General features: G+C 45.6%; 1 protein-coding gene across 2 annotated transcripts in view; it reads right to left on the reverse strand.

The window, feature by feature from the left end:
• Positions 1–1,806: 1,806 nt before the first annotated feature.
• Positions 1,807–27,835, reverse strand: part of ST6GALNAC5 (ST6 N-acetylgalactosaminide alpha-2,6-sialyltransferase 5) — a gene marked incomplete at both ends in the record, with an annotated part of 154,438 nt that continues 128,409 nt past the window's right edge. The window contains 3 exons of one of the 2 annotated variants that reach the window (XM_080915392.1): positions 1,807–2,035; positions 18,979–19,086; positions 25,773–26,182. In XM_080915392.1, the coding sequence (XP_080771518.1) occupies positions 1,807–2,035; positions 18,979–19,086; positions 25,773–26,182 (747 nt within the window). Of the gene's footprint in view, positions 2,036–18,978; positions 19,087–25,772; positions 26,183–27,835 lie in introns of those variants that run through there. The other variant, XM_080915393.1, reaches the window with a different exon arrangement.

The following is a 27,835-nucleotide window of genomic DNA, read 5'->3' on the forward strand; positions in this document are numbered from 1 at the left end:
GTTAGTGGAACCACTTATATTTGAACAAATAATCTCTTCAAGGGGTTGTGAAGGTGACCGTCAATCAACTCTGTGTAGTTCACACCCTTATTCCTGTGTGCATAAGCACACTGCTCAGAGGTTGTGCTGTGCTAGAGAAAAATTCATTTTCCTACAAAAACTGAGACACTTGAAAAATGAATTCCACTATGCCTTGGACAGCCATTTCAACTTTTTCCTTTTTTAGGGACTTTTGATGACTCAAGCTGTACCACAATAACACTTTGCCCTGTCTGAATACCTGGGCTGTTTGCATCTCCACAATGGTGCTCTTCATAATGAACAGTTCTGCTTAATGAGAGGGAATGAGCCGCTGTCACTAATTAAGAATATGGGAAAGATCTGGTGGTGTGAGACGCTTTATCCACAAGCTCTGTCCTGTTGGTAGAGCAATGCCTGTTCCCTCGTGACATTAGCTGCTGCCTTCAAGTCTGTCATTAGACACACTAATGTCCCTTTGGCAGGAGTAAAGAAGAGTCTAGCATATTCTTACTTTTCCGAGTGGTACAAATTTTCACAATGAAAATCTGTAACACTATGTGACCGTGGACTGGAATGGAGAGAGGAGCCTTTCACATTGTTCTAAGACTTACAGCCACTGGGTTGGAACTGTTCTGTGTTCTTAAAACACAGGCGGATCTTGGCACTGCCTTTACTCCCAACCCCCAATTCTTCACTTTCATAAAGAACCCAGGGATAGTTTTTAGACTATCCCTGACAGGACAGGAGGAAGCATGGTTTCCCCCAGAGAACCCTGGCATCTCCACTATGACTGGAAGGTTCCCGCTATGATAGCCATATCAGGCCAAGTGTCTGATCCTCCCATCAGTGGGAGAGGCTCCGGCCATCTTAGATTTGCAAGAGGAACTCAGGGGATTTTCTGCTACGCTCTAAAGAAGAAGAAAGTAGAAGTCAGAGAGAAATAGCTTGTATTATCAGTTGCTACTGAAAAAAGCTATTGTATCTTTACATTTTTCTCATTAGCATCTTTTTGTTTTAATAATACAGTTTTGGCTTTCAATTTTGTTCTTTTGGACATTTATGTACATTAGAAAGTGTTATAGCTGTCTCTGTTATGAAACAGCAAATTGCCTGAAGCTGAGAAGTTCAAACAATGCTGCACATTTCCACGTCAAATGCCGATTTCAAGCTAATAATGAGCATTGTGAATTCAGTAACTCATCAGCCTGATCCTAGCCCATTCCAACCACCATTCAGGATTAAAGAGTCAGGAAGAATAAATTACCACATAATCATAATCTATAAAAATACTGCCTAGAGTACACTAAAAAACTCTCAATAAATAAATAGCAAACATTTGCTTTATGAAAATCATTGGAGATGTGCTCTTCAGAAACACGTCCTTACTTTCAGGCCTTTTACAAATCACAAAGTCTGACAAATGACAAAGATTACAGCTCAGGTTAGGTTACAGCCCGGATAGAAAATCCTTTGACATGGATGTCTGTAAAGAAACACAACTAAAGTGTTGGGCTGCTTATGTTGCAGTTTTGAAGGCAATGCTTCCAGAGACCTGGAGTGTTCCCATGGCAGTGGCACTGAATCAAGGGCACACAGTTGCTCTTTCCAAGAGACAATACACAGTTGCAATTTCGAAGATACAATGTATGCATTCTGGAATGTCCGCTGGCCGCTGGGATCTGTCCATGGTGCTGAAGGACGCTGCTCTTCTCAGCCACCCATTGAGTTCCCATTTCCCTGCCTATAGCGTGAACACCGCGCCTTACTATCCAGCACGTTCACCCCTCAGAACACAGGCTTATCCGCATGACTCACAGCGGGTGATTCTGGCTTCCAGTCTGGTTGGAAAAAGTGAATGTTGAATGTCCGTGCCCAGTTCTTAAACACCCGTTTCTCTGTAATGAAACGGTGGTGACTGCCCTTGCGCCCTCGTTCGTGAGAGAGGTACATTGTACATTCATCGGGTCCAGAAGGCTCATAGTAATGATAGGGGACAGAAGGATGTTTTGGGTCCCTGTGGGAGGAAAGAGGAACAACTGTTACAGCAGAAGAGAGCAAAATGATGCAAACACCCAAGCCGTACCGACACGGAACACGCTTCCTCGGTGTTACTGTCATAAGCTGATAAACACAAACCCAAACCGTATTTTCTCATCAAAACAGCTTCAGCTGATGTTTTCTTTCTGGTGTTGAAGTAATAAGAAAACGAAAAGATTTGAGGATGTAAAGTAAGCACGGCATCCGACAGAGAGGGTAGGAATGTGTGGGGGATGTTTAGGTCCCAGGGTTTAGGCACTGCATGTGCACAGTTACACTAACACTTCTCATTGTCACACTAGTTACTACACTCCTGAAAGCCTGAATAAAACCAAAACAGAACCGCTCTGTTTGCCTTATCCGCGGCAGCAGTCGATTCCCACAGGGGCTCACTTCCACAGTAAGGCAGGATTGAAAGGCCTGAAGGCCGGCACGTGATCTGGGCGTCTCTGCCGTCCTGCCTAAGGAATGCCAACCTGGCTGCTTCAGCCACACTCAAAGTTCTGCCTGTCAGTTAAACTGACACTCTTCCTACCTCAGAGCCTTTGCACTGCAGGATGGCCACCTGTCTGGAAATTTCCTCATGAGTTCATCTTTCTCTCTATTGGGAATCCAATGTATCCTCCTTGTGATGGATGGGAATGGTCACTGTGGGCTCAGACATTCGAATGTTTGATTCCCAGTTGATGAGCTGTTTGGTAAGAATTAGATGGAATCTTTGCTGGGGAAAATGGCATACTGGGTGAGGGGGGTGATCTAAGCCCATAGTAGTAGCTTGCTATCCATCCCTCCCTCCCTCCCTCCCTCCCTCCCTCCCTCTCTCTCTCTCTCTCTCTCTCCCTCTCTCCCCCCTCTCTCCTCTCCTCCCCACTTTTCCAATCAGAATGTAATCTCACCTACTGCTCAAGCACCATATCTACCTGTGCACTGCCGTGCTTCCTGCCATGATAATCACAGACTAACTCCCTGGAACTGTAGCAAAACCATCACTAAATGCTCTCTGTTGTAAGAGGCCTTGGTCATGATGTTCTATCACAGCAACAGAACAGTGACTAAGACACTTCTCAAGGGCCTTTGCTCCCACCCCTTCGCCCCACCTGTCAGTGACCTTACAGCAAACATCTCAAAACTGCCATTGTTTTCCTATTGATTGTCTGCCCTAAGGACAGGGGTTTTCCTCATTTCTGGGACTATGCCTAGTGTGGAATCAATAAGCAGATTCTGAATTTCTGTCCTTGAAGTGATCAGCTGAATGCCATGTCTCCATAGACATTTTCTTTTCCAATAATCATAAGTCTGATTTTATCAGGTAAAAAAAAAAAGACAGACAGCAGGCAGCCACTGGTTTATTCCAATTATTGTAGATGAGCCATCTGTCCCGAGTCTAATGTCTCTTGGTCCAGAGACTCTCAACTCTTTCTTCCCTTCATGGGAGCCCTGGAAAGTTTTTCTATATCTCCCATTTCCACTTCAAGTCAAAACACTTGATTGATTTCTTCAAGGTGGTCTGGCATCAGATTAATCTCCATTCTAAAACAGTGCTCCCTGTTCTGGTCTTGAAGAGCAGACATTAACGCTCATCAAGGTGTTCAGCAGACAACCTAGGCATATCCAGTCTGGCGCCACATACATATCCCGAGGTAACTATGAATGCAGCCTAACACAGGTGTAGGTCACTGTGCCAGTATGAATAGGAATGCCCATCCCCCACATAGACTTATTGGCCCGTAGAGAGTGGCACTATTAGGAGTTGTGTCTTGTTGGAGAAAGTGTGTCACTGTGGGTGAAGGGTTTGAGGTTATATGTGCTCAAGCTACACTCAGTGTGATATACAGTCTCCATCTGCTACCTTAGGATCAAGATGTGTAACAATCACTTCCTTCTCGAGCACCATGTCTACCTGGAGGCTGTTATGCTTCCCACCATGATGATAATAGACCAAACTTTTGAAAATGTAAGCCAGCCCCAATTAAATGTTTTCCTTTATAAGAGCTGCCTTGGTCATAATGCCTCTTCACAATAATGAAAACCTAAAGGGTGGACACTCCTGCTAGAGACTCTGAAAGGCCCAGGATGCTGAATATCTTGCAGTAGTCTTTCAACAAAACCTGATGCCTGAGGGCCCTTCTCTAAGAACAGGAGCTCCTGTCCCCAAGATGCTCCATCTACCAGCAAACTCCCTATTCTTTTTCTTTGGAAGAGATCAATACTAAAATGAGTTTAGAGTAGCAGCTTCCCTGGGTCAGAGATCAAAGTCTTTTATCAGGAGTGGTGTCACGTCTGTGGCTCTGACAACAGTAAACCTCTGAGCAGCATCTCCTCTTAGGTTAAAGTTGTTCCAGGAAGAGAGGTTTATTTCTGTCCTGTCAGCCCAGATGCTGTGCTGAGTTTACACTTTGCATCTTCAATAATCCTGTCTCGGATCAGGGACTGCTCACCTGCCCTGTCAGTTGCTGCAGATCTCTACCCACCCTAGACCTGGAGTAACACCAAGGTTCAGTAGGAAGCATTTCCAGTATGGAAAACTCACATCGGAGAAAACTCACGTTGGAAATGGCCACTCCTTACAAACAGCAACCACAGAGGGACAGAATCCTGCTTGTAATCCTTAAGAGGCTTAAGAGGCTGAGGCAGGAGGATTACTCTAAGTTTCAAGCTAGCCTGGGTTATAGAGTGGAGTCTTGTCTAAAGCACACAAAGATCAAAACATAAAACAATAGTGATAAATAAGTAAATTAAAACTCAATCAATAAAACAAAAGACCAAGGAGTAGGCATGTGTAGAATCCATCTCTGCAGGTTCATAGAGCAAGATCTGGAGAACGGAGACTGCCAAATTCATCCTGCCATGCTATTCCAGGGGCTAACCTTCTCTTTCACATCAATTCAGGTTTTAAATGTGATTCACCTAAATTTTAGGCATCGTATTGACATCAATCTACTAAGGAAACAATTAGGTTTCTAAAAATATCGTGTGATTGATGTAGTACCTAGGAATAGAATGTAATTGGAAGTTGGCTGGAGGATGCTCAGGATCAATTTCCTTATCCAAGACGATCATCTCTCTGAATGAAAGCTTATTGGGCTCCATATTGATCACCTAGAAGAAAATTAGATTTATGTGTTTGGGTTCCATGGTTACAGAGGTGTCCACGTGGGCCGTTCTTGGAAGTAAAAACTGTTTTTTGTCTTTTAACCCTTTGTGGTGGTTTGAACATGCTTGGCCCATGGGAAGTGGCACTATTAGGAGGTGTGGCCTTGCTGGAGGAAGTGTGCCACTGTGTAAGGCAGCTTTGAAGGCTCCTAGTGCTCAAGCTCCACCCAGTGTGAAAGACAATCTCTTCCTTGTTGCCTTTGGATGAAGATGCAGAATTCTTAGTTCCTCTAGCACTACGTCTGCCTGCATGCTGTCTTGCTTCCTGCCCTGATGATAGTGGACTGAGCCTCTGAAACTGTGAGCCATTCCCAATTAAACGCTTTCCTTATAAGAGTTGCCTTGGTCATGATGTCTTTTCACATCAGTGAAACCAGGGGCCAGGGTTTTTCTGACCATGCTTTCATTTGGAGGAATGATTTGGGGACTTTAGAAAGCAGTGGAATGCTTTAAGCGGGACTTAACCGGCCGTACTAGTAGAAGCATAGAAGACAGTGGTGCTGAGAGTGATTTGAACTGGGGGGAGGGGCTCTAGAGGTTTCAGAGGTGGAAAATTTTAGTATGTTTCCTAGACAAATTTTTGAGACTGCTCTTAGGATATTTGGGGGGGGGGGGAATGTAGATGCCTTTTGCCCTTGTCTGAAAAGTCAGCCTGAGGCTGAGGTGAAGAGATTTAGATTAATTACATTGACAAAGGAAATCTCAAGTCAACCAAGTTTACTCAGATCCATGAATTTACCACTGTGTCCTGTGGCTTACTCTTATGAGGAACATTTGATCAAGCAAAAGTTTAGGGAAAAAAACCCCAAAATGTATGGTTCAAGTATTAAAGGGACACCAAGAAGTTCAACAGAGCTAAATCCTGTGTTCAGGATATTAAATGGAATTAAGAAAGTGGTGACCTCAGGGCAAGATCCCACCCAGCTAAACTCACTGTTTGTGTTTACAGTTGTTATTATTACCTGGTTACTGTTTTCACTTGGACTTTTAATCTGAAACTAAAAATTCTTTGTCATAGTCACTGTGTGATAGTCACTGTGTGATGTCACTGTGTCATGGACCCTGCGTGATGGACATTGTGTGATGTCTCTGTGTGATGTCACTGTATGATGGTCACTGTGTGATGTCACTGTGTGATGTCACTGTGTCATGGACCCTGTGTCATGGACCCTGTGTGATGGTCACTGTGTGGTGTCACTGTGTGATGTCACTGTATGATGGTCACTGTGTGATGTCACTGTGTGATGTCTCTGTGTGATGGTCACTGTGTGATGTCACTGTATGATGTCACTGTGTCATAGACCCTGTGTGATGTCTCTGTGTGATGGTCACTGTGTCATGGACCTTGTATGATGGTCACTGTGTGGTGTCACTGTATGATGGTCACTGTGTCATAGACCCTGTGTGATGGTCACTGTGTGGTGTCACTGTGTCATGGACCCTGTGTGATGGTCACTGTGTGGTGTCACTGTATGGTGGACACTGTGTGATTGTCACTGTGTGATGTCACAGTTTGATGTCACTGTGTCATAGACCCTGTGTGATGTCACTGTGATGTCACTGTTTGATGTCACTGTGTGATGGTCAGCAATGCAAGCCCTAACTAAAACACACTGTCCAGAGAATTAAAGAGTACTTTGCTGGGCTCAGGATTACAAAGCTGAAGTAGGTTATGAATGCCTTCAGGATGGGAGTCTGCCCTCAGCTGTAATTCACCTTTTCACTCAGAAAGTCCTTTCTGCCTAAATCCTTGTTACATCTGCAGCCTGCCTTCCTAAAGGCTGTGTACTTTTCTTATTCCTCATCTGAGGAAAACCATCAATGTCTGAGAATTTTCACATGCAAAGGCTGTATTCCAAGGGATGTGGTGGTGGACTTCATGTCTGGGGCCAGGGAAGAGGAAAGAGGATGTTCTGGGGGCAGAATGGTGCAAACTAAGTTCCTTCCGGCTGCCTCGATTCCCTAAAGTAGAGTGAGGTCTACAGAGCAACTGGAAGAGGGATGGTTTGCTCATTCTCTTTAGAGAAAGCAGGTGAAGAGACGGAAGGAATTAGCATTTAACACACGCGTGCTTTAAGGAAATATTACCCCTAGCACACTGCTCCCATAGATTCTGGTTTAAGTCATAAGGAGAGGTCCCAGCACAAGTGGTTTTTGAAGTGCCTTTAAGTTTGAGCATCAAAATAAATAGCAGCACTATTGGATAATTAAGCTCACGAGGCGAGATAAATCTCTATAGTCACATGAGGATTGTAATAGAGACGTGAAAAAACAAGGGAAGTGGCCGTTCTAAAGGAATTCCAATGAGTAATATAAGAAAAGGAAGAAATACAAAATCATCCCCAGGACAGTGCAGCTGCCGCTGAAGGCAAAGATGTGCCAACAAGCCAATGCTGGGAAAGAGATGGGAGAAGTATGCTATCGGCAAGGTCTTAATGGATAGCCCCCACAATCTGTGTCACAGAGCACGTGAAAGATAGTCCACATACAACGGGAACTCATCAGGAAGCACAGCAGTCAGGGGCTGCCAGCAGAGGGAGGACAGAAACACAGACCCTCATTCTAGCCCAGTAACTAAGAGGGACCTCAGCTCAGGCCGAATCAGGATTCCGACTGTGATGCTAAAGGAATTTCAGGACTCACCACTTTAGTGAGTGAAATAAAGTTGGCGATGTTATTAACGGTGTTTTTAATGTAAGTCTCAGGATTCAAGGGAAGAGAGGCACTCAGAAGAAAGTAACATATGCTCCGGTAGGAGTGTTTTCTCTGCAGGAGAGCTCCAGGGAAGCAAGACACACCCAAGCATGGATACAGGCTCCTCAGGGAGATAAGAAACTAACTATCCAGAATTAGCCATTTATTTTATCTCAGCAGCTCCCCAAGTTACTCCCCCCTCCAAGGTTGTTAAGACCATTTTCCCTCTCTCTCTTGATTAGGTGGTTCCAGGATGCTGACAAAGGCTTAGACCTTCAGCCACATTCCAGAGCTGGGGGCTTGTTTCTTATTCTCATGTCCCCAGGGTATTCCCTGAGAACCCCACCTCAGCATCCTCAGTAATAAGACAAACTGATACCATGTAGAGTCTGATAGGAGATGCTCATAAGACTTTGTCACATCTGTAGTTCCCTTCCCAGAAGAATGACACCAGTCTAATGACAAGAAAATATCAGATAAATCAGATGTGTGGGAAATTCTACAAAGTGTCTGAGCACCAAGCAGTGCTCTTCAAAAGTGATAAGGTCATGAAAGATGAGAGACCTCAAGAGATTCTCAGTAAGAAGAGCGCAGTGGGTAAGGGCACTGACATCCCGAAAAGGTCATCCCGAACACGTAGGGCTTCGGTGAAGTCTGGAGTTTGAGTGTCACGCTGATGTTAATGTCTCAGTTTCGATGAGCAGACCACAGTTAAGCAAAAACTCACTACAGGATAGCCAGACAAAGAGCAAAATGGGCTCTTTATGCGGACCATTGGTGTAAATCTAAAAATTATTCTAAATAGATATGTTCTAAAGACTATATATTTTACTATCTATGCATGTATTTTAAAATAAACAAAACAATCTCTGTCTGTGTGTGCCTGTGTGTGTCTGTCTGTGTGTGCCTGTGTGTGCACCTGTGTGTGTATGTGTATGTGTGTGTGTGTGTGTGTGTGTCTGTGTGTGTCTGTCTGTTTCTATGTGTGTGTCTGTGTGTGTCTATGTGTGTGTCTGTGTGTGCCTGTGTGTGTGCCTGTGTGTGCGCCTGTGTGTGTATGTGTGTGTGTGTATGTGTGTCTATGTGTGTGTCTGTGTGTGTCTATGTGTGTGTCTGTGTGTGCCTGTCTGTGTGTGCCTGTGTGTGTGTCTGTGTGTCTGTCTGTGTGCGCCTGTGTGTGTGTCTGTGTGTCTGTCTGTGTGCGCCTGTGTGTGTATGTCTGTGTGTGTCTATATGTGTGTCTGTGTGTCTGTCTGTGTGCGCCTGTGTGTGTCTGTCTGTGTGTGCCTGTGTGTGCGCCTGTGTGTGTATGTGTATGTGTGTGTGTGTGTGTGTGTCTGTGTGTGTCTGTCTGTGTCTATGTGTGTGTCTGTGTGTGTCTATGTGTGTGTCTGTGTGTGCCTGTGTGTGTGCCTGTGTGTGTATGTGTGTGTGTGTGTGTATGTGTGTCTATGTGTGTGTCTGTGTGTGTGTCTGTGTGTGCCTGTGTGTGTATGTGTGTGTGTGTGTGTGTGTGTGTGTGTGTGTCTGTGTGTGTTGGGGACACCATGTGTACTTGTTCAGTGTTCATGAAAGTGCAGCCATGTTTGTGGAGAACAGAAGATGTGAGCGGCCATTCTTTTTCTGGCGCTGTCCACTTTAGTTTTGATTCGTCTGTCACTGGCCTGTATGTAGTTCACCACACAGGCTCGGCTGGTTGGTTAGGAAGTCCCGGGCATTCTGCTGTCTCTGCCTCCTCAGTTCTGGGATTGTAGTCATGCGCTGGCACACCTGACTATTTTTCCCATGTGTTCTGAGGTTCCAACTCGGGTCCACATGCTTACAAAGCAAGTGCTGTACTGGCTGGGCTGTCCACCTCAGCCCACGAGGACACTGGCTGAGCTGTCTGCTGGCTGGGGACTGGTATTGCAAGTACCTCAGGTCTCAGTTTACTTGCTCTCTTTCCATCTCTGTTAACCCTCTCAGCTAAAACCAAAGCTTCCAGTAAACAGATCAATGTGTGGCCCCCAGGTGGAGTTTAGTGTTGGACTTAGGCACAGGCCTAAGCAATCTCCATATACTAACAAATTTAATCCTCCCAATGGCCCTATAAGGAACATTGTAAACTCAGGTATAGAAAACCTAAGGAAGGTCCAGGGACCAACATTAGCTCACTGTAGATGCTTTGCACTTAAAAGAGATGCTTTATATCTGGGAGAAACGTCTGTCTCCCAGGTGAGGTTTCTATAGGGACGGTCCCCACATTTCTGCCGGGTCCCTCAGGCCTTGAGGGACAGCTTGCTTCCTGCTACCTCCTTCGGGACCTCCCTGGCAGGCCCTCCGAGTGGTGTTTGCTCTGCTTCGTATACTGTTAAGCAGAGACATCAGGTACGGTTGTGCCCAGCAGGATAAACGTCATCAGGGGTTTGTGATGCTCTATTTCTTCAAGCCTTCTGCGGTGGAGCCGAATAATGAGTGGAAAATGTCATGATATTGGAAAGAAGGGTTCAGAACACTGTGCCTCAAGATATGGCGTCTTCTCCTTTGAAGAGCCATATAGGCAAAGTCATCTTTCCTCAACCCCTCCCCTGAATGACCCTTTAGAGAATTCTTGGCCTTCTTCCAAAGTAGACCATAAAACTTTCAGCCCAGAGGCCCCCCATACCCAGAGAAAGAAACACCCTTCCCTCAAAGACATAGAGATAACAAGAAAAGCAGGAGAAAGTCTCAGTAAATCCACCTGATTTAACATCACCAGGGCATACTTTTTTGTCTAACATTGCTCCACAACCGTCTGCTTCTTCAAAATTAGCCTGAAAACACGTTTTTCTTTTCCAAAAAGTCTTCTTTCTAAAGACTCCCATGCACATAAACTTGGCCCGGGTAACTCTGCAACTGGCCTACACCAGGGCCCTTTAGAATAAACCGTTATCACCAGCAACCCCACTGAGCTACTGTTTGTGTGTTGCCTGGATTTCTTGTCTAAGTAGCCCACGTCAAGAATTAGCCATTTACCTCGGAAACCTGTGGCACTATCACTGTGTTTGGGGAGCAGCCCAAACCTAGCTGCTCCTCCTTCATGAGAGAGCAAGCCACAGTCCTCTCCTGAGCCCCAACCCTGACTCCCAGAGGGCACCCTAATGGTTCTGGAAGACCCCCTAGGAGATCAGGAAACAGTGTCAGGTGAGAATTAGACAAAATGTGGCAAAGGTGGAAGGACAGTGGGACTTCCCGGAGGATGCACGACTTAGCTTCAGGCCTCGCGGAGCCTCAGCCACACAGGTGCCATTACCATTCGTACCTGCCCACCGTGAGTGCTGGGCTCTGCTTGGCGAGCTATTGCCAAGTGGAAGCTGTCCCTGCTGCTTCTGATGGCAGCTTTATTAATGTCCGCTAGCTAATAATTCTAGAAGAATCAACTCTCCAGTATTCATGATACCTTTGAGATGTCCTTCACATTATGGACGAGGTATTAATTTAGTTCCATGACAGCAATCAGTCTGAATCATTACTTTGGTAATTAATAAGAAACGATGGCTAACAGAGAGCTGTAAACTTGGTGATGTGCTGAGTATGACCGGAAATAAGATTATTAGGTGGAATTTAAATGCTTGGCCTATTATTATCGCAAATAATTTACAAAGGGAAATGAGATTAAAAATACTCACCATAACTTGGTTTAGAAAGCAATGATAACAGACCTTTTCTGCAATTTATAGTCCGTTCAAAGAATGGGCTTGACTCCCTATCTGGAGATGGCGTGATTTAAGGGTCTACCGTACCCAGGATAATCCATTTTGATGCTGTCACTGGGGCAGCACAACATTAATTCTCTCCACCTTTCTGAACACTGATGGGTATGAAGCTCGGTAAGGGAGGAAGGCGGGGCCAGCATCCAAGCCCATTCCTGGGCCTCTGATGCTGGCCTCCACTGACAGCCACACAGACTGTGAACTCAGCGTTTGCTGATTACAGCGCTCATCCCTTCTATATGACTTGTAACAAACGTTTTGAATCAAATTCTCTCTAATTTTTTTCTTTAAATTTACTTGACCTGTGTCTGGATGTATGCCTTCTCTGTGGTGGCCCCTGTGGAGGTGTGAGGTGTTAGAACTCTGGGTCTGGCATTGCAGGAGTTTGTGAGCCACCTGATGTGGGTGCTGGAACTGAACTCAGACAGTCTGAAAAAGCAGAATGCATTTCTCACCTCCAAGCCATGCCTCGAGCCTCCAATCAGATTCTTAAACCACCAAAGGAAAGTCTTTTGGGTTATGAAGGAGCTGATTTATATTGAGTATGCACCATGTTCTGTCTGGATGACAGCAAGATCTAAAGGTGCAACTGAGGCATCGCCCCTCTCCTCAGGGAACAGATGGGTAAATGAAGGAGAAGCCATCCATGGGCTGTGACAGAGGAGAGGTGCAGGAAGGCTGGGGAGCCCATAGGGCTGTCTCAGCAGCAGAAGGGACTATGACGAAAGCAGGAAGGTGAAGGGTTAACAGGTTGGGCTCTTCAGATTTGCAGATCTTTGTCCAAATCCCTTCAGGCCCTTATCAGCTCTGAGACCTTGTCTGTGGGCTCACTTGGAAAATATTGGAACCAGCATTACACTCCAGATCATCCCAAGAGTCTATGAACTAAACCATGTGTGCATTCTAAGTGCAGGGCTGGCTTGGGTGTGTGCATAGGAAATGGAAGTCCTTATTCGGTTAGGAAAGAGCTGGCATATCCAGATAAATGAAGAAAGGAGAGAAGGAACTTCCATGCTGAGGGCAGGAAGAATGTCTGCAGGGTCAGTTCTCTGACAGGATTTTCAGGTTGGCTGACATAAATTCGTGGGTGCAGAAGGCAGGACCAGAATAGTGTGCAGACACCACACCCTGAAGGGCTGCTGGGCTAAGCCCGAGAGAACGAACTCTGTTGTAAAAGCTTTGGGAAGCCCACAAGCTGTGTCAAACAGTAAGGTCAAGACTGTGGTGTGCCCTACTAGTCCAGGGATATCTGGACAGGGAAGCAACCGCAGTTTGTGGGGTAGCAGAAACGGGCTCAGGTGGAAAAGGCTGTTGGCTGCTTCCTTGGCTCATAGCCAGGATTTTATTCTTCCAAGTCCTGTGCAGTCTCTCCCCCCCACCCCCGCCACCAAAGTTCTTTCTACACTGACCACCCCTCTTGGTGGTTTTTAAATATACATATGAAAGTAATCTTTTCCCAAAGAGTCCCTTTTCTCAGTACTTTGAGGGCCCACTTTCTTGTTAGTGAACGACTAGGCAAGGTCACTGAGGCCCATGGGGTGGAATGAGACAGCTGGCTGCCCAGGGAGGCTTGGTGGAAGATGACATTCCACACCACATCTGCAGCTTAGGGAATCATGGGCTGCTCAGCCGTTTACCTCTCAAAGAATTTAGCCCCAGATCCTGCTCTGACACCATGCAAAAGGCTGTGGATTTGGTCATGCGAGCTGCAACCGATGGAAGTCAGTGATGCTTTGTCTCTCTGTGAGGAGGAAGCATGGTTCCACTCTCCTGAGAGCCCGAAGGCATTGTGTTTAGATTAGAAAGCAGCCGGGCTGTACCATCAACTCACTGCAGGACTTGGCATATTTCCTCCCACTGAGGCCAGACAAGTCAGTCCAGTTAGGGGAACAGGAGCCCCAGGCAGGTAACAGGGTCAGGAACAACCCCCTCCAGTTACTGGGGGACCTGCATGAAGACCAAGCTTTACATTTGCTACATATGTGCAGGGATGGGTGTGGCATGTGTAGGTTAGTAACCATCAACAGGACAAATTGGCAACCTATAGAAAATGTTTACCAACCCTACATCCAATAGAGGGCTAATATCCAAAATATAGACACCAACAAATCAAATAATCCAATTAAAAAGCAAGGTGTGGAAGTTAAACAGAATTCTCAACAGAGGGATCTCTAATGGCCAAGAAACACTTAAAGAAATGTTCAATGTCCTGAAGTCATCAGGGAAATGCAAATCAAAATGACTCTAAGATTCTACTTTTCACCCATTAGAATGGCTAAGATCAAAAACTCAAGGGACAGCACATGCTGGTGAGGATGTGGAGCAAGGGGAACACTCCTCCATCGCTGGTGGGAGTGCAAACTTGCACAACCACTCTGGAAATCAATCTGATGGTTCCTCAGAAAATTAGGAATAGTTCTATTTAAAGACCCAGCTGTACCACTCCTAGGTACATACTCAAAAGACACTCTACTATGCCATAAGGACACTTGCTCCACTATGTCCATAGCAGCTTCATTCATAATAGCCAGAAACTGGAAACAACTCAGATGCCCCTCAACTGAAATATGGATAAAGAAGACGTGGTCCACTCACACAGTTGAGTACTACTTGGCTATCAAAAATAAGAGGACATTGTGAAATTGGCAGGAAAATGAGTAGTAGTAGAAAATATCCTGAATGAGGTAACCTGAACCCAAAAGACATGCATGGTGTCAATTTCCTATTTTCCAGAGGACCTCTGGTTGCTCTTATGGAAGAAGCCATTCACACACAGGTCTGGGAGGTTCTGCCCTTGGTCAGATTGGCAGGGATGGTCCTTACTCCAGGAATGCAAAGATTCCTCCAAGTTCAGTTCAAAACCAAGGACAGACATTTCAGAAAAACTCAGGTATTCAGATGCCCTGACCGTGAGCATCTTCTGCACGGGCACTGCCTCTGTAACCTTTGACCCTTGTGAAATGGTTATGAACTGACCAGAAGTCACTGTGATTAACTAATGAATGAAAAGCAGTTGATTTGTAAAAATGAGCATTTCCTGAGGTTAATGCTCTGAAGGGAGTCTTGTGGTGGAGTCACACATCTGGCAGCCACCACTGTGGTCAGTTCTCAATAGGGCAGAAAGGAGACTGGCCTCCAAGGGCTCAAAGGAGGACCATGCCTGCCCTTCCTTCCCAGGACCCAGCTGCCATCTGTGGCTGAGCACTAACTAATGTGCCCCTGGGGCATCTTTATAGACTGTGTTCACGATGGATGGCCTGCTTTCAGACTGGTGAATATGTCCCCCTGAAAACTCAGGCCTATGCTGAGCTCCCACCAGTTTCTAGTGAACTCATCATAAACTTTCAAGACCAGTGCCAACGACGCCACTAGTGTTTTATAGACCCGAGGGCTGAGATTCTGAGACACAGTCACAATGTAGCCTGGCCAAGTTCACCGAAGACCAGTGAAGGTCACACCTCTCTTACAGGAAGAACTGGTTTGTTTCATTCATAGACAACTTTTTTTTAGACCATTAAAGAAAGAATGGAAGATTGAGTCACTGCCCTGATATTTAAAAATACCTACCGTATGAAGTACAGTGAGCATCCCCTGCCCTGCACCTTCGGGCTCCAAACATGGAATCAAACATACAAGACTGCCCATATGGAAGCCACCTCCTGGCCCCTTCAACCAGCTCACAGGCCACCACCAATTCACAAACCAGGCCAAATCGTTTCTGGCCCTTAACCCCCGCAGCTTAAAGAGTATGTATTTTGTTGAGATCCTTATTACTTATGCCTTGGCTACTTTCAAATGAAGCCAAAGGCAGGACAGAACAGTTAGAGAAGGACAAACTTAGAGGTTGGTTTTGTTTTTTGTATGTTTGTTTTTTTTTTTTTTTTTTTTTTATTCTCTGAGAAAAAATATTGTTTTCAAGAGACATTTGCTATTTAGATAAGGACTGTAGAAAATGCAGTTTAATAGTTTCATGGCTGGTGCTGTTCCCATGGTCACTGTTAGTTTAATGTGGGCAAGGCTCGGTAGGGGCATCTGAGATGACAGAGACGAGCGAATCAGCATAACCTGATCATCTTTCGTCACAACTGCAAGTTAATGCTTGGGAGAATATGAACTGTTCTGTGGATCTTACATTATAATCCTAATTGAGGTTAGGATAAGGTTGATGATGGGGGACAATCTCTCTGGTGCACTGTCTGCAGCACTCTGTGTCTGTCATCTTTGCAAACTCTCCACAGCTAGTTTTTTTTTTTTTTTTTTTTTAACTTTCATATATCCACTTTACAGATGGGGAAACCAGGCTCAAAGTCATGTAGTTGGGAACTGAGTCCTTGTAGTCCAGTCAATATATCTTGAACATAAAGGGCAGGGGGAGGCATGAATATGTGTCTGTCCTCTTCTGAGGTGGTTAATACTGATTATTAGCTTGACAGTATCTGGAGTAACCTAGGAGGCAAACCTCTTGGTGTATCTGTGAGGGGGTTTTGAGATTGCTTTATTTGTGATAGGAAGACTCGCTCTAAACGGGAAGAACAGGACAGAGAACTGAGCACCTGGATCCATCTCCGCTTCCTGTCTGGATACAATGTGACCAGATCCCTCTGGCTCCTGCAGCCGGGACTTCACGGCCAGCATAGACAAGATACAATGTGACCAGATGCCTCCGGTTCCTGCAGCTAGTACTTCACTGCCAGCATAGACTGTGCCTTTAAACTGAGAGCTTCCTTTCTTGTTGCTGTTGCTGGGCATTTTGCCATAGCAACAAGAAGTTTACAGATACACACACCTTCTTGCCCTTGCCTTCCCCGACAGCCATGACTAAGTAGAGAAGATACTCCCAGGAACCCAGGCTTTCTTCTAGAGGCTCCTGGCACTCCACTTTCTGAGACGCAACTGTGGCAGCACCCTTCTGAAAAGTGCTTGCCCAGGATATCTTGGGGAGACAACCTTTTCTGTGGCGGCTGAGTTGTGAAGCCCAGAGCTGGAGGCAACACATGGCTCATTGGCATTATCTTAATTCCACTGTTAGCATCTTTCCATACAACGTCTCCATACTAGGTTGTGAGGGACTAGCCGGGAAGAAGAGAAATGACAGCTTAACTCGCCTTTCATTTGTTTTCCATAATAAATGAAATATTTCCTTGAACACTTAAAGCCATTAACATTTCAATTTATTCATGCTTTCTCTTCCTGGCATCCAAAGGCAATATTACATAATTATGCCTGCTCGGGAGCCATCAGCTTTGATGACAATGCCTTGCGTATCTTTTGTTAGACTGCTGATGGGAGGCAGCTCGCTTCTTTATACCATTCCGCCCACTTCTTGAAACCTCAGTTGTCAAACGGGGAAACAATGTCAGTGACATAAGTGATCAGGAACCGGATGAGGACCCTATCTAACACGCCCATGCTCACTACACTTTGCATACGTTAGCTTACTTAATCCACCCACAGCACTCCGCGGTGGGTTCTATTACCGAAACCTCTACTTGTACAAATAAGGAGGGCGAGACAGAGAGAGATAAGGTGGCTTGTTCAAGGTGGCTTTAGGTTCATCCACACTGAACTTGGATCTTGCGGTCTGGACCTGCTGAGGGACATCTTGATGTTCCAGGCTTCTCGGTCCATGCCTTTCTGTCGCCTGTGTGACTGAATCTTATATAGAGGAATCCTGCTGTGCTGGGGACTGAGAATGTGGCAAAGTGGCAAGAGTTTGGCTTGAATACCTGCTGGAGTTAACCTTGGAGTTTAGTTGTCATGTTTGAGGGACTAGGGGGAGGGCCAGCTGGCATAGGGGTGCGTAACTATAATCCTAACACTTAGGAGGCAGAGGCAGGAGTATGGTAAGTTTGAGACCAGCATGGGCTATACAGGGAGAACGTTAGTCCTCTTTTAGAAAGCAGGAGGGCAGATGAGGTAGAATCTTTAACGAGACCTGCCTAAGAGGTCTTGAAGGTGGGCCTTTTACAAAAGCCTGTTTCTGTCTCTTGTCTATGTGCTTCTCACAATGTATGTTACCTGGTTTTCCTTCACCGTTGCCCACATCACCTGACTGAAACAACTTAGATGTGAAATGATTTATTTCAACTCTCGGACTCAGAAGGTTCAGCCATCATGGTGTGGAGGATGTGAGAGAGAAGGACATCTCATGTCCTGAGGGTCAGGAAACAGAGAAGGGAGCACTCAGAACCCCTGAGGCTTTCTTTTATCTACCTGCACCACAGCCCTTGGGACTCTACTGCCCTGCTCAATTAGTCCACACGGGGACACACCCTCAGAGCTGTACCTCAATCTGATTGGTCAACTTGATGGAGATTAATCTCCACACCACCTTACATCCTGACCTTCCTCCATCACAGGTCCTCCATCTTGGTCAGGGCTGCCTCTAGAACCCCGAGTGGAATAAAATCTTATTCTTTATAACCTCCTCCAGTGTGTGGCATTCAGTTCTAGCAGCAGAGAGATGACCAACAGATGTCTTTAAGTCCTTTTCCTCATTCTTGCTCTGTCTGTTTAAAGTATAATTTTCCTGAAGACCCATGACCTCTGAGGCACTGTTGGGTTTAAATGGGTGAGAGGAAAGATACACATACACTTTTGCCAACGAGATATAAATAACCCCCGAACAGGTTTGACCATTTGAGCATTAGGGGCGAAGGCATGAGGAGGCCATGGGCATTTCTGAAAATCAGGGTGTTTTCAGAATTGATTGGCCGCAGGATTCCCTCTACAACCACAAGCCAAGCCCTTGAAAAAAGCTCAGTGCTTCTGTGAACACATAGTCTCTGCCTGGGCAGAGGGCAGGAGGGCACCCCGGGCATCAAAGTGTGTGCACATTGCCCTTAAAGTGATAGAGCCAAATAATTGTGCCTGTGGTTTTGGCTCTAGGAATGTGAACCAAGGGTAGAATGGGGTAAGAGAAAGAGACTCAGAGGAGCATGATAATTTCAGGAAACAAGCCTCTTGGTACAAAAAAAAAAAAAAAATGTCCATGAATTCATTTAAACATTACTGCATTTCTTCCAGGTGGAAAAGAAACATAATTCTTAATGCCTGTGCATCATCAATATTATGCCAATTATTACATTACTTTTGGCTGATAAATATTCAGAGAATAAATGAAGCCCATAAGACGGATTAATTCTCCAGGAGTACAAACAAAAACTTTCAATATTTTATATCACATAATTAAATGCTGATGGCTGTTTCTAGAGCCAGGACATGCTAATTAATTGCTCTGAGAAGGTGCATTGACATGCTTTGTGGCTGGTGTTCAGAATCAGATGACTTCTAAGCCCTAAATGGCTCTGCTGATGAAGTACATTCATGAAATCAATCCTACCTGCAGAAGTCTGGGGGCACCATGCCGTAAACATCGATCCTGTCACAGAGCTCCAGAGCAATTGTCATGGTGAACCAGCCAGTGCTCAGCCAAGTGTTGGAGATCTTCCTGGAAGGAACAAGTGAAGTCTGCACTCTGGTAAAGTAGTCCCACATTCATAACCATGCTGGGGCTGACTATAAAGCAAATATCCCCACCCGTAATGTACACATGCACATGCACATACACACACACATACACACATACAACACACACATGCACATATGCACACACACATGAACACACACATGCACACATTAACACACATGCACATATGCACACACACATGAACACACACATGCACACATTAACACACACATGCACATATGTACACACATGTGCATCCCACGTGCACACGTGTGTACACACATGCACCCAGGCACACAGGCAAACACTCATACATGCACTTTCTCTTATTCTCTTCCATGTGGTACACATTAGAATTTTGCTAAATGAAAATCTTTTCTAGTACATTCATAACTAATGTTGATGCTAGAGGGATTTCTACATCATTAAATATAATGATCATTGTTTGAATGCTTAGGTGTGTGCTGCCATAACTCAACTCTAAGATGACAATATCCATGTGGCCATTTGTTATTAATGAGAATATTTGACTATAAACTTTCCCTGTGTCCCTAAACAAGCTGGATTACAAATAATATAAGTATGGATAAACATGTAGGTCTTGCTACCTCTCTTTCTATCTATGTATTAATCTACCCACTTATCTATCAGCTGTACATGTATGTATGTATGTGTGTGTATGTATGAATATATGCATGCATGTATGCATAAATATATGCATGTATGAATGCATGTGTATACATGTATGTATAGATGTATGTATGCATGCATATATCTAACACATCTATTTTCCACCTTCTTATCAGTGTCAGTTGTTACTTATCTATCACCAATCAATTTCATTTTGCCATCTTTCTATTATCATCTATCACTTATTAGTCATTAATCTATCATCGGTCTATATATTCATATATTTTTCATGTATGTATATAGGTATTTGTCCATCCGTCCATCCATTTATCCATCCATCCATCCATAGGTGAGAGGTTGTTCTGAAGCACATTAAGAACACCAGCGTTGCGACTGAATTTCTTTTCTTAGGAAGAGCACATAGGTTTGGGAGGAAGAGAGCCAGAAGGATGCTTGCATCTAAAAAAGCCTTTACATTTTCCGTACCCGAGGTCATTCAGAGCTTTCTGAAAATGTCTAAGTCCCAAACCGACAAGTGTAAAGAACTACGTCTGTGCATTTTGCCATTCATTAACATGTCCATTCAGACATCCGAGTGGAGGCTGAACAAGCCACCCAGCCTCAGGAGGCCAGTGGAGACACATCGGCAAGGTCTAATTTGAGTCATGAGAATGACTCACTGGTCTCCATGCTCCACTGCTGTGGATGTTAATTTCGGTTCTTCTGGGATTGCTGCCTTTTCTTTCTTCAGTGCCATGGCATGCCTCATTAGCCAGCTCCAAACACCTTGTCCCCAAGGTCAGACTGTCTGACTTTGCCCAGCCACAGAGCTGGATGTGAGGTGAATAGCAGAACTGCGGAGAGGGCGTTCCTGATGCACTGTAGAGCTCCGCCGTTTGAGAAGGAAGGCTGTTAAACAGTGTGCTTTATTCCCCTTCATTCAGGGAAAGGAGATCATTGTAAAGGAGGCTTTTCCTCGTCAAGAGCCTGACAGACACGGGTGGGTTTCAGTCTTAAGTCTTTAACACGTTTTCCTCTACCCCACAGTTCCTGCCCAAGCTTGTCAAAGCCCCTACAGATGAGGATAATGTGAGCTTGACACCCTCCTGTTTCTGTCGTGTGTGCAGCTGCATAACCTGAGGCAGTTGCTGCGGATCTGAGTCTCAAACTCCTATCTGCAAAGCAGATGCTAGATGCTCTGTCCTCTGGCCATTTGAGACCATTAGACAATGCTCACAAAAGGGACTGGGGGGGGGGCGTATTGGTGATACATAGAGATCCTCCCCTTCTCTTCTGGATGCTGGGGTGAATGAACAAGGTAAATAATTTAGCATTCTTCCAGTGCTGTTTGGTGCCCAGAAAGAAAATCCTTCCAACCCTCTGGCACTGGGGACTGATGGAGGAGGTGCATCAGGAGCTGGGGTCTGATGGAGGAGGTGCATCAAAAGCTGGGGTCTGATGGAGGAGGTACATCAGGAGCTGGGGTCTGATGGAGGAGGTGCACTGGTAGCCAGGGCAGCATTTATAAAGAACAGAAGCTTCCAACATTCGTAGGTCTTAATATATCTCTTCCCTCTCACTAGGGCTATACCTTTATAAGGCTTGGGGATAGAGGGGTTGGGAAGGATCAGATCCAACTGAACGAGAAGGGGAAGAGGAGGGAAAGCCGTCATTAAAGGGGAGCCTATGTTCATACCTTTGTTGTGTTAACATGCTGGGCAGTGCTTGCAGACTAGTCTGATGGAGCCCAGGACAAACACAACCCCCACAGATCCCTGAGAGGTCTGGGAACCAATGGCCACACCCATATCTTCTGCCTTTCTATTCCCTGGAAACACCAACCAGGGTTTTCTTGGGAGCAGAAACTCCCTGAAAGTTTTTCTGTGATGCCTGGCCTGGAACAGAGGAGGGAGTGGGGCCACAGGAAGTGGCTCTGCAGGTGGAAACACTATGAATACAAAGTGGAGGACTAGAGGAACTGAAGCGAGGGCTCTTTCAAGTGCCACTTAAAATTCCCCAGACTTTCCAAATAACAGTCTGGGATCACGCACCATAGAAACGCAAGGGCTTTGTTCTGTCTTCCTGAAAGGATCGGAACGCTTTCTTCTCCCCTCCAACAAAGGAATATCTACTGTTTTTACAGTTAATCAGCTGTAATGAAGGAATATGAAGAGCTGTCATGTGCTTATTAGAGAAAATTAGCAGATATTCTTTTGTATGATGAAGTAACACACCGAGCTGATAACGCTATAGTGCACACTAAATTACAATTAAAGGCCTCTCTGCTCTGCCAGAATCTCATTTATAATCTCAATGGAGTATTCTTCCTGTGGTTATTTCATTTATGCTGCCTTTATGTAATTACTATAATATTGGTTCTGAATCATATTTTCCTAATGTGCCCTTATTCAATTATAAAGTTATTTTCAAGTATAGTTACTTTCTAATATCAAAGAACATGATTCGGCCATCTCTGTCATCTGCTGTGCTTCATAATTGCAGAGTGCTCATTTCCATCTCCACTTTTAAGGCTAAAACTTCCTATAAATCAAAATCTCTCGACTTGGCCCATTTCTTAAGAAATATTAGCCTGAGTCAAATGTTCCAGTGACGAGTTTGGTTTGGATAGAAAGCCAATCCTATATGTGTCTTCAACATATGCCCTCAAACTGTTGGATCTCTGTGCTTACATACAAAGAGTATTTTCAACCCAAATGTTCTGGGCTTCAGTCAAATGGAAATCTGTTCTGGAAGGTCGTTTCTGTCTCTCAGCCTAAGAATAAGGACGTATAAGAACAGTGAGTCAATAGCAGGCCAGCTTTCCAGAGACAGTCTCCAATGGTAACAGATGCGAAGCTCCTTCGAAAGGATCGATACGCTTTGGCGTGCTACAAGGTCATAGGTGAGATTTCCTGAGCAGCACAGAGTGGGTGATAATTGAGATTTACCTGCAGAAAGAGTCCCAGGAGCTCAGCTGCAAAGGCTCGGCTCACTTCTTACAGCCGGAAATAAAGAGATGTTTTGAGCAGAAGGTTTGTATTGGTCAGGCTAGAGGGAGGGGTAAGATGTGTCCTGTATGAGACCCTTCCTTAGGGATCTCAAGTGATCAAGGGGTGGGACGGTTCAGGCTCCGGGCCGCCCACATCACGCAATCCCTTGCAGAGATCTCTTGTAATACTGTGCAGTTGTCTTTATGACCCCTGCACCAGGGACTTTTTAACAGAGAGAGAGAGAGAGAGAGAGAATGCATTTTCTATGGTTTAGACAGTTTAAACTTTTTATTTTCAAATTTCTAAGTGGCAACATTTAATTGTAAATAGTTCCTTGTCTGTCCATTCCTTATAAAATGTGTTCTTGTTTGTCTATTCAGGATTTTTTCCTGTTGCTGGGCCACAGGGCTGAGCATGATGGGAATTTGTATCTTAACTTTTAATCTGGAGAGTCCATGTGATCTGACCCCTGGCTGGGTTAGAGATCGACTAGGTTAGCCACAGGTCTGGGCTTTGCTAGTTGTAGGGATGTTGGGATAGCGTCGGGTCTGTTAGCTAGACAAAAGTGTGTATCTCACTAGCCGTGAGTGTGATGAACTAGTCACAGGTGTGTTTGGCTAACTGTAGCTCTTCTAGTCCAGCTGTAGACCCACTAAGCTAGTTATGGGTCTGGCTTGTGGTAGCCACAGACCTGTTGTGTTTTCTCAGGAAAGAGGCTGGTGTAGTGAGGAAAAAAATAATGCTTCCCTCCTGGGGCCCACAACTGTCGGGGTGAGCCCCCAAACTGCTGTAAAGACCCCAAGGTTGAAAACCACTGCTCTTTTGTCCAAGGGATTTGGAGGTCCTGGACTAAGTTTCCCAATTATATTCTCATAAGCTCACCAAATAGCAGTTCAATACTTCCTGGTCCTTATTTTACTTAACAAATCCCTTTAGGTTTAAGATGAGAAATGGAGTAACAGATTTTTTTTCTTTTAATGAGAAGTGCATTGGACCACTAAGTGTATGTTAATTATAACAGTATATGCTTTAGAATTTAATTATGAAATTAGCCTGATGACCTGTCACTGTCCCCGACTTTCACAGGGGTGTGAGGTTATTGAGTCTCTAGGTACATAGCTGATGTTCCAGCTCAGAGCAGTGTGTCCTGCCACCCCTCTGGGGCTTCCCTGAGCACCCCAGTGTATTACCCCCCTCTCTGGCTCTGTCCAGCTCACGACCCTTTTCCCTTTTGACCTTATCTTGTGCCTCATGCCCAGATGTCCTGAATGTACTCACAGGGGGCCTTTCTACAGTCCCCCCGCATGCTCTCTCCCTAGTCCTTCGGTCCCTCGGGAAGACTTCTATCCCTTCCAGATCTTTCTGTACTTGTAGAAACTCTGTCCAGGCTCTCAGTCTGTCTGAAGCATCTTTGTGAGAAAGACTTTTGATCACCAGACCACAGACTTTTCAAAAATCTGCAACTTATATGGAAATACACCAGGACGATAAGTTGATTCAGATGTGGGTATGTGGTTTTCATTTCACTTTTGAAGCATGCAGTGCAATGGGCCGTTAGTGTGTTCGCAGTTACAACCCTTACTGCTTCCTTTAGAACATTTTCACATCTAAACAAACTTCCTGTGTGCTCATCCACACATGCATGTGTCACGTGCCATCACGTGAGACGTTCTTAATTGGTATGTGGCCTTATTCTCAGACAGGTGCCATTACTGTAGAGCCTTTCTGAAAACACTAAAAATGTTTACTTCGTGTGCATGTGTGTTTTGCTTACATGTATGACTACATACCACATGCATGCCTGGTGCCCAAAGAGCCAGGAAGAAAAGTGTTAGATCCTTTAGGACTAGAGTTACAGATGGTTATAAGCCACCATGTGTGTGTAAACCGAACCCAGGTCCTTTGCAAGAACAGTCAGTGCTCTTAACCACTGAGCAGTCTTTCCACCCGTTATCTGGTCTCAGTGAACACTTTGGAAAACATTGTCCTGGACCACGGTTTGCCTCCTGCCACACAAGTTACAGCTCCATTTTCTTCCTTTCACTACTTGATGAATGTCTAAGGCTATGTGATTGGAGGATGGCATCTTGCGTTTGAGTGTCCAGAGAGGTTCATGCAAGTGCAGTGCTGAGCAAGGAATAGGTTCTCAGTGAGGAGCCGTTGACCACATGACTGTGTATCTTTAAAAGGCAAAAATAATCTCACCTCTTTCCCTCTTTCCCTCCCTCCCCTCCTCTCCTTCCTGTCTCTATCTCTCTGTTTCTCTCCCCCCTCTCCATGTGTATGTGTCTGTCTGTCTCTCTCTCCATGTAAGCATGTGTGTATCTGTCTGTTTCTCTGTGTATCTGTCTCTGTCTCTGTCTGTCTGTCTGTCTGTCTCTCTCTCTCTCTCTCTCTCTCTCTCTCTCTGTGTGTGTGTGTGTGTGTGTGTGAATGGTGCATGTACATGCTTGTGAATGTGTGGGTGGCAAAGGCCAGCCTATCATTCTTCAGTGGCTGTCAACTTTGTCTTTTGAGACAGCGCTTCTCTCTGGCTTGGAATCCATCCAGTAGACCAGGGTAGGGTTGCTGACAGCCAGCCCCAGGCACTTGCTTGTCTCAGTTTCCTTAGCACTGAGATTCTAAGCATGTACCACCGTGTCCATTTTCCCCTGTGGAGCTAAGGATAAAACTGGGGTCCTCCTGTTGGGGCGGCAAGCACCGGCAAGCACTTAGTAAACCGAGCCTCATCTCCACATCTTGTCTTTGATAAATGAAGTGACCATGTCGCACTTTTCCTAATGTAGGCCAGACTCCATTTAGCCTTTTTAAGAAAATAAGGTCTTGTCCACGAATTACTCAGTAATGGTCACTGTGCTTGAGTCCAGTTTGCCTTACATACTCAACAGAGCAGTCTGTTACCAGGGCGACCCAACATGTGTGCCCCATTGATGTTGCTGACATGAGTCACAAGCTCACAACACAGACCCTCCGCTTTGGGTTGGCTTTTAGTGAGTCTGCCCCCAGCACACATCCTCACGGCCCCTGCTTCCCTCCTATGCACTGTACCTGTCTTTGCCAGTCTCCTGCTTGAAAAGCTCATCGAACCGCAGCATCTTGTGGCGTGTGATCATGAAGGCTTTCAGCCGCGGCAGCACTTGGCTGAGGAGCTGTAGGTTGTTGTACACCTGGCCCTTGCCATCCCGCCGCATGTAGCTGCTGGGGCCCCAGAAGATGAACACCGTGCCCTGACTCACGTTGAGCAGGTCATGGCGGTTGCGGAGGATCCTCTGGATGCTGGAATGTGCAATCACCCGTAGGCTGGTGCGGTTGCCCACATCAAGCCCATAGCCTCGGGTGGGGGCGTCATTCATGCGGATAACACACTCTGTCTGGTCGATGTGGGGGCCCTGCCGACTCCGCAGCAGATGCCCTGAGCTGGTGACCAGGGCACAATCCTTGCAATGCATTTTCAAGGGCTGTAAGACAGGAGAGGAGAAAGATGGTGTCAGCCACAGGATTTACCTACCTTGGCATCACCAGGATTGTTCCTCCTTTTAACACTCACCCCCACCCACGGCATCACCAGGTTACATCCCCGTCTTTAGATAAGAATGTCCTCTCCCTTTTTTTACAACTCCCCCTTCCCCACCGACTTGCATCACATTATATCTGGTCCTTTGCAACTACACAAACCCTTGCTTTCTTTCAAACTGTAGACAGAGGATGTTAGATTTGGGAGAACGGCTGGTGTTGATCTGTCTGTCACTGGCTATACTTAAGATCCCAGCGTGGACAAGTAAAACCAGCAAGGTGAAGACTGCTGTATGCTTAGAGATGGGAAGTCATGAAGACACACTTTCAAAACTAGGTCTTTCTGGATCCAAAGCTGGCCCCGAGACAGAGCAAAGCCCTCTCCTGCAAACTGTGTAACTCTACGTTTGCAACTCTTGTTCATCTTATTCCAAAGGTAAGAACTGTTAAAGCTTTGGATGCTGGGAAAGTTTATTAACGTCAATAAAAAGTGCGGCCCGTGAATCACGTGGGCAATGCCATGCAGGCTCAGTGCCGTGGCTTTGAGATAAAGACTTGTTTCTCATTTAAAGGCGCAGGGAAGGACAGAAACCACAGCATCTGCTTTCATTTATGTCAATAAAGCCTCAAGCTCACAGCCTCAGATTCCTTTCTGAAAATGCATCCCATAATACCCTGGAAACCCACAGGGACAACGCTGCCGACAACGCTCAGGGGAGCACCTTGAACCAATGATTTCCTTTCTGAACACCTAAGCGCTAGCAACTTAAACATGCCCTGTTCCTGCTTAATGGAAATAGCTCCTCCTTGTTCTAAGGTTATGAAATTAGAGCCTGAGCCCACGACCAGGAAGTTCAAAAGAATCTGAATGTCACTGTGTAGCCAAGAGTGACTCAGAGCTCCTGATCCTCCTGCCTCCACCTCCCAAGTTCCGGGATGGCAGGCACATTCCACCTCAGTGTATGCAGTGCCAGAGCCTGAACCAAAAAGCACTTCTTAACCGAGCTGTATGCCTTAGCTCAATCAAAGCCTTCTTTAGGGAGGTCGCCTCACTGATCTAACCCCAGAGCTTTGCCCTTCTCAGTTAATTATGGACTGGGCACCTGGCTCTGTGGAATCAGGAAATGGGATCCTTCTAAGCACTGAGATACTCAGTTTTGTATTGACCTTGAGAGTTTCCTGAACCATGGGAGTGATGGAATAGCCAGACATGGTGTTCCCCAAGACCTTCTCTTATGCCAAGGTGGGTTCAGCAGGTCCACCTTTGTTTGAGACACGTGTTTGGGTACTGAAACTTGCTAAGTCACTGACCTCCATGAGCCTTGGTTCCTTAACTCTAGCAGAGGAAAACTGCCCTTTCTACCTTGTTAGAAATGGGGAACCCCTAAGATATGGGCAGTTTTGTTTAAGTCATTAAAATCAGTACTATGTGACCTGGGAAAATGGTCGTTGCGTGTAGCAGAGCCCAGCTGAAGCATGGGACTTGTCACAAGAATTAGTCAGTAAGTGACAGGTGCTCTCAAGTCTATCCCTTACGTGATGTGCACACCTGAAACTTCAGCTCTTGGGAGGGAGAGGCAGGTGTAGTCTCCCTGTGA

The sequence above is a fragment of the Micromys minutus genome, assembly GCF_963924665.1.
Source record: "Micromys minutus genome assembly, chromosome: 4".
NCBI classification, from domain to species: Eukaryota; Metazoa; Chordata; class Mammalia; order Rodentia; family Muridae; genus Micromys; species Micromys minutus.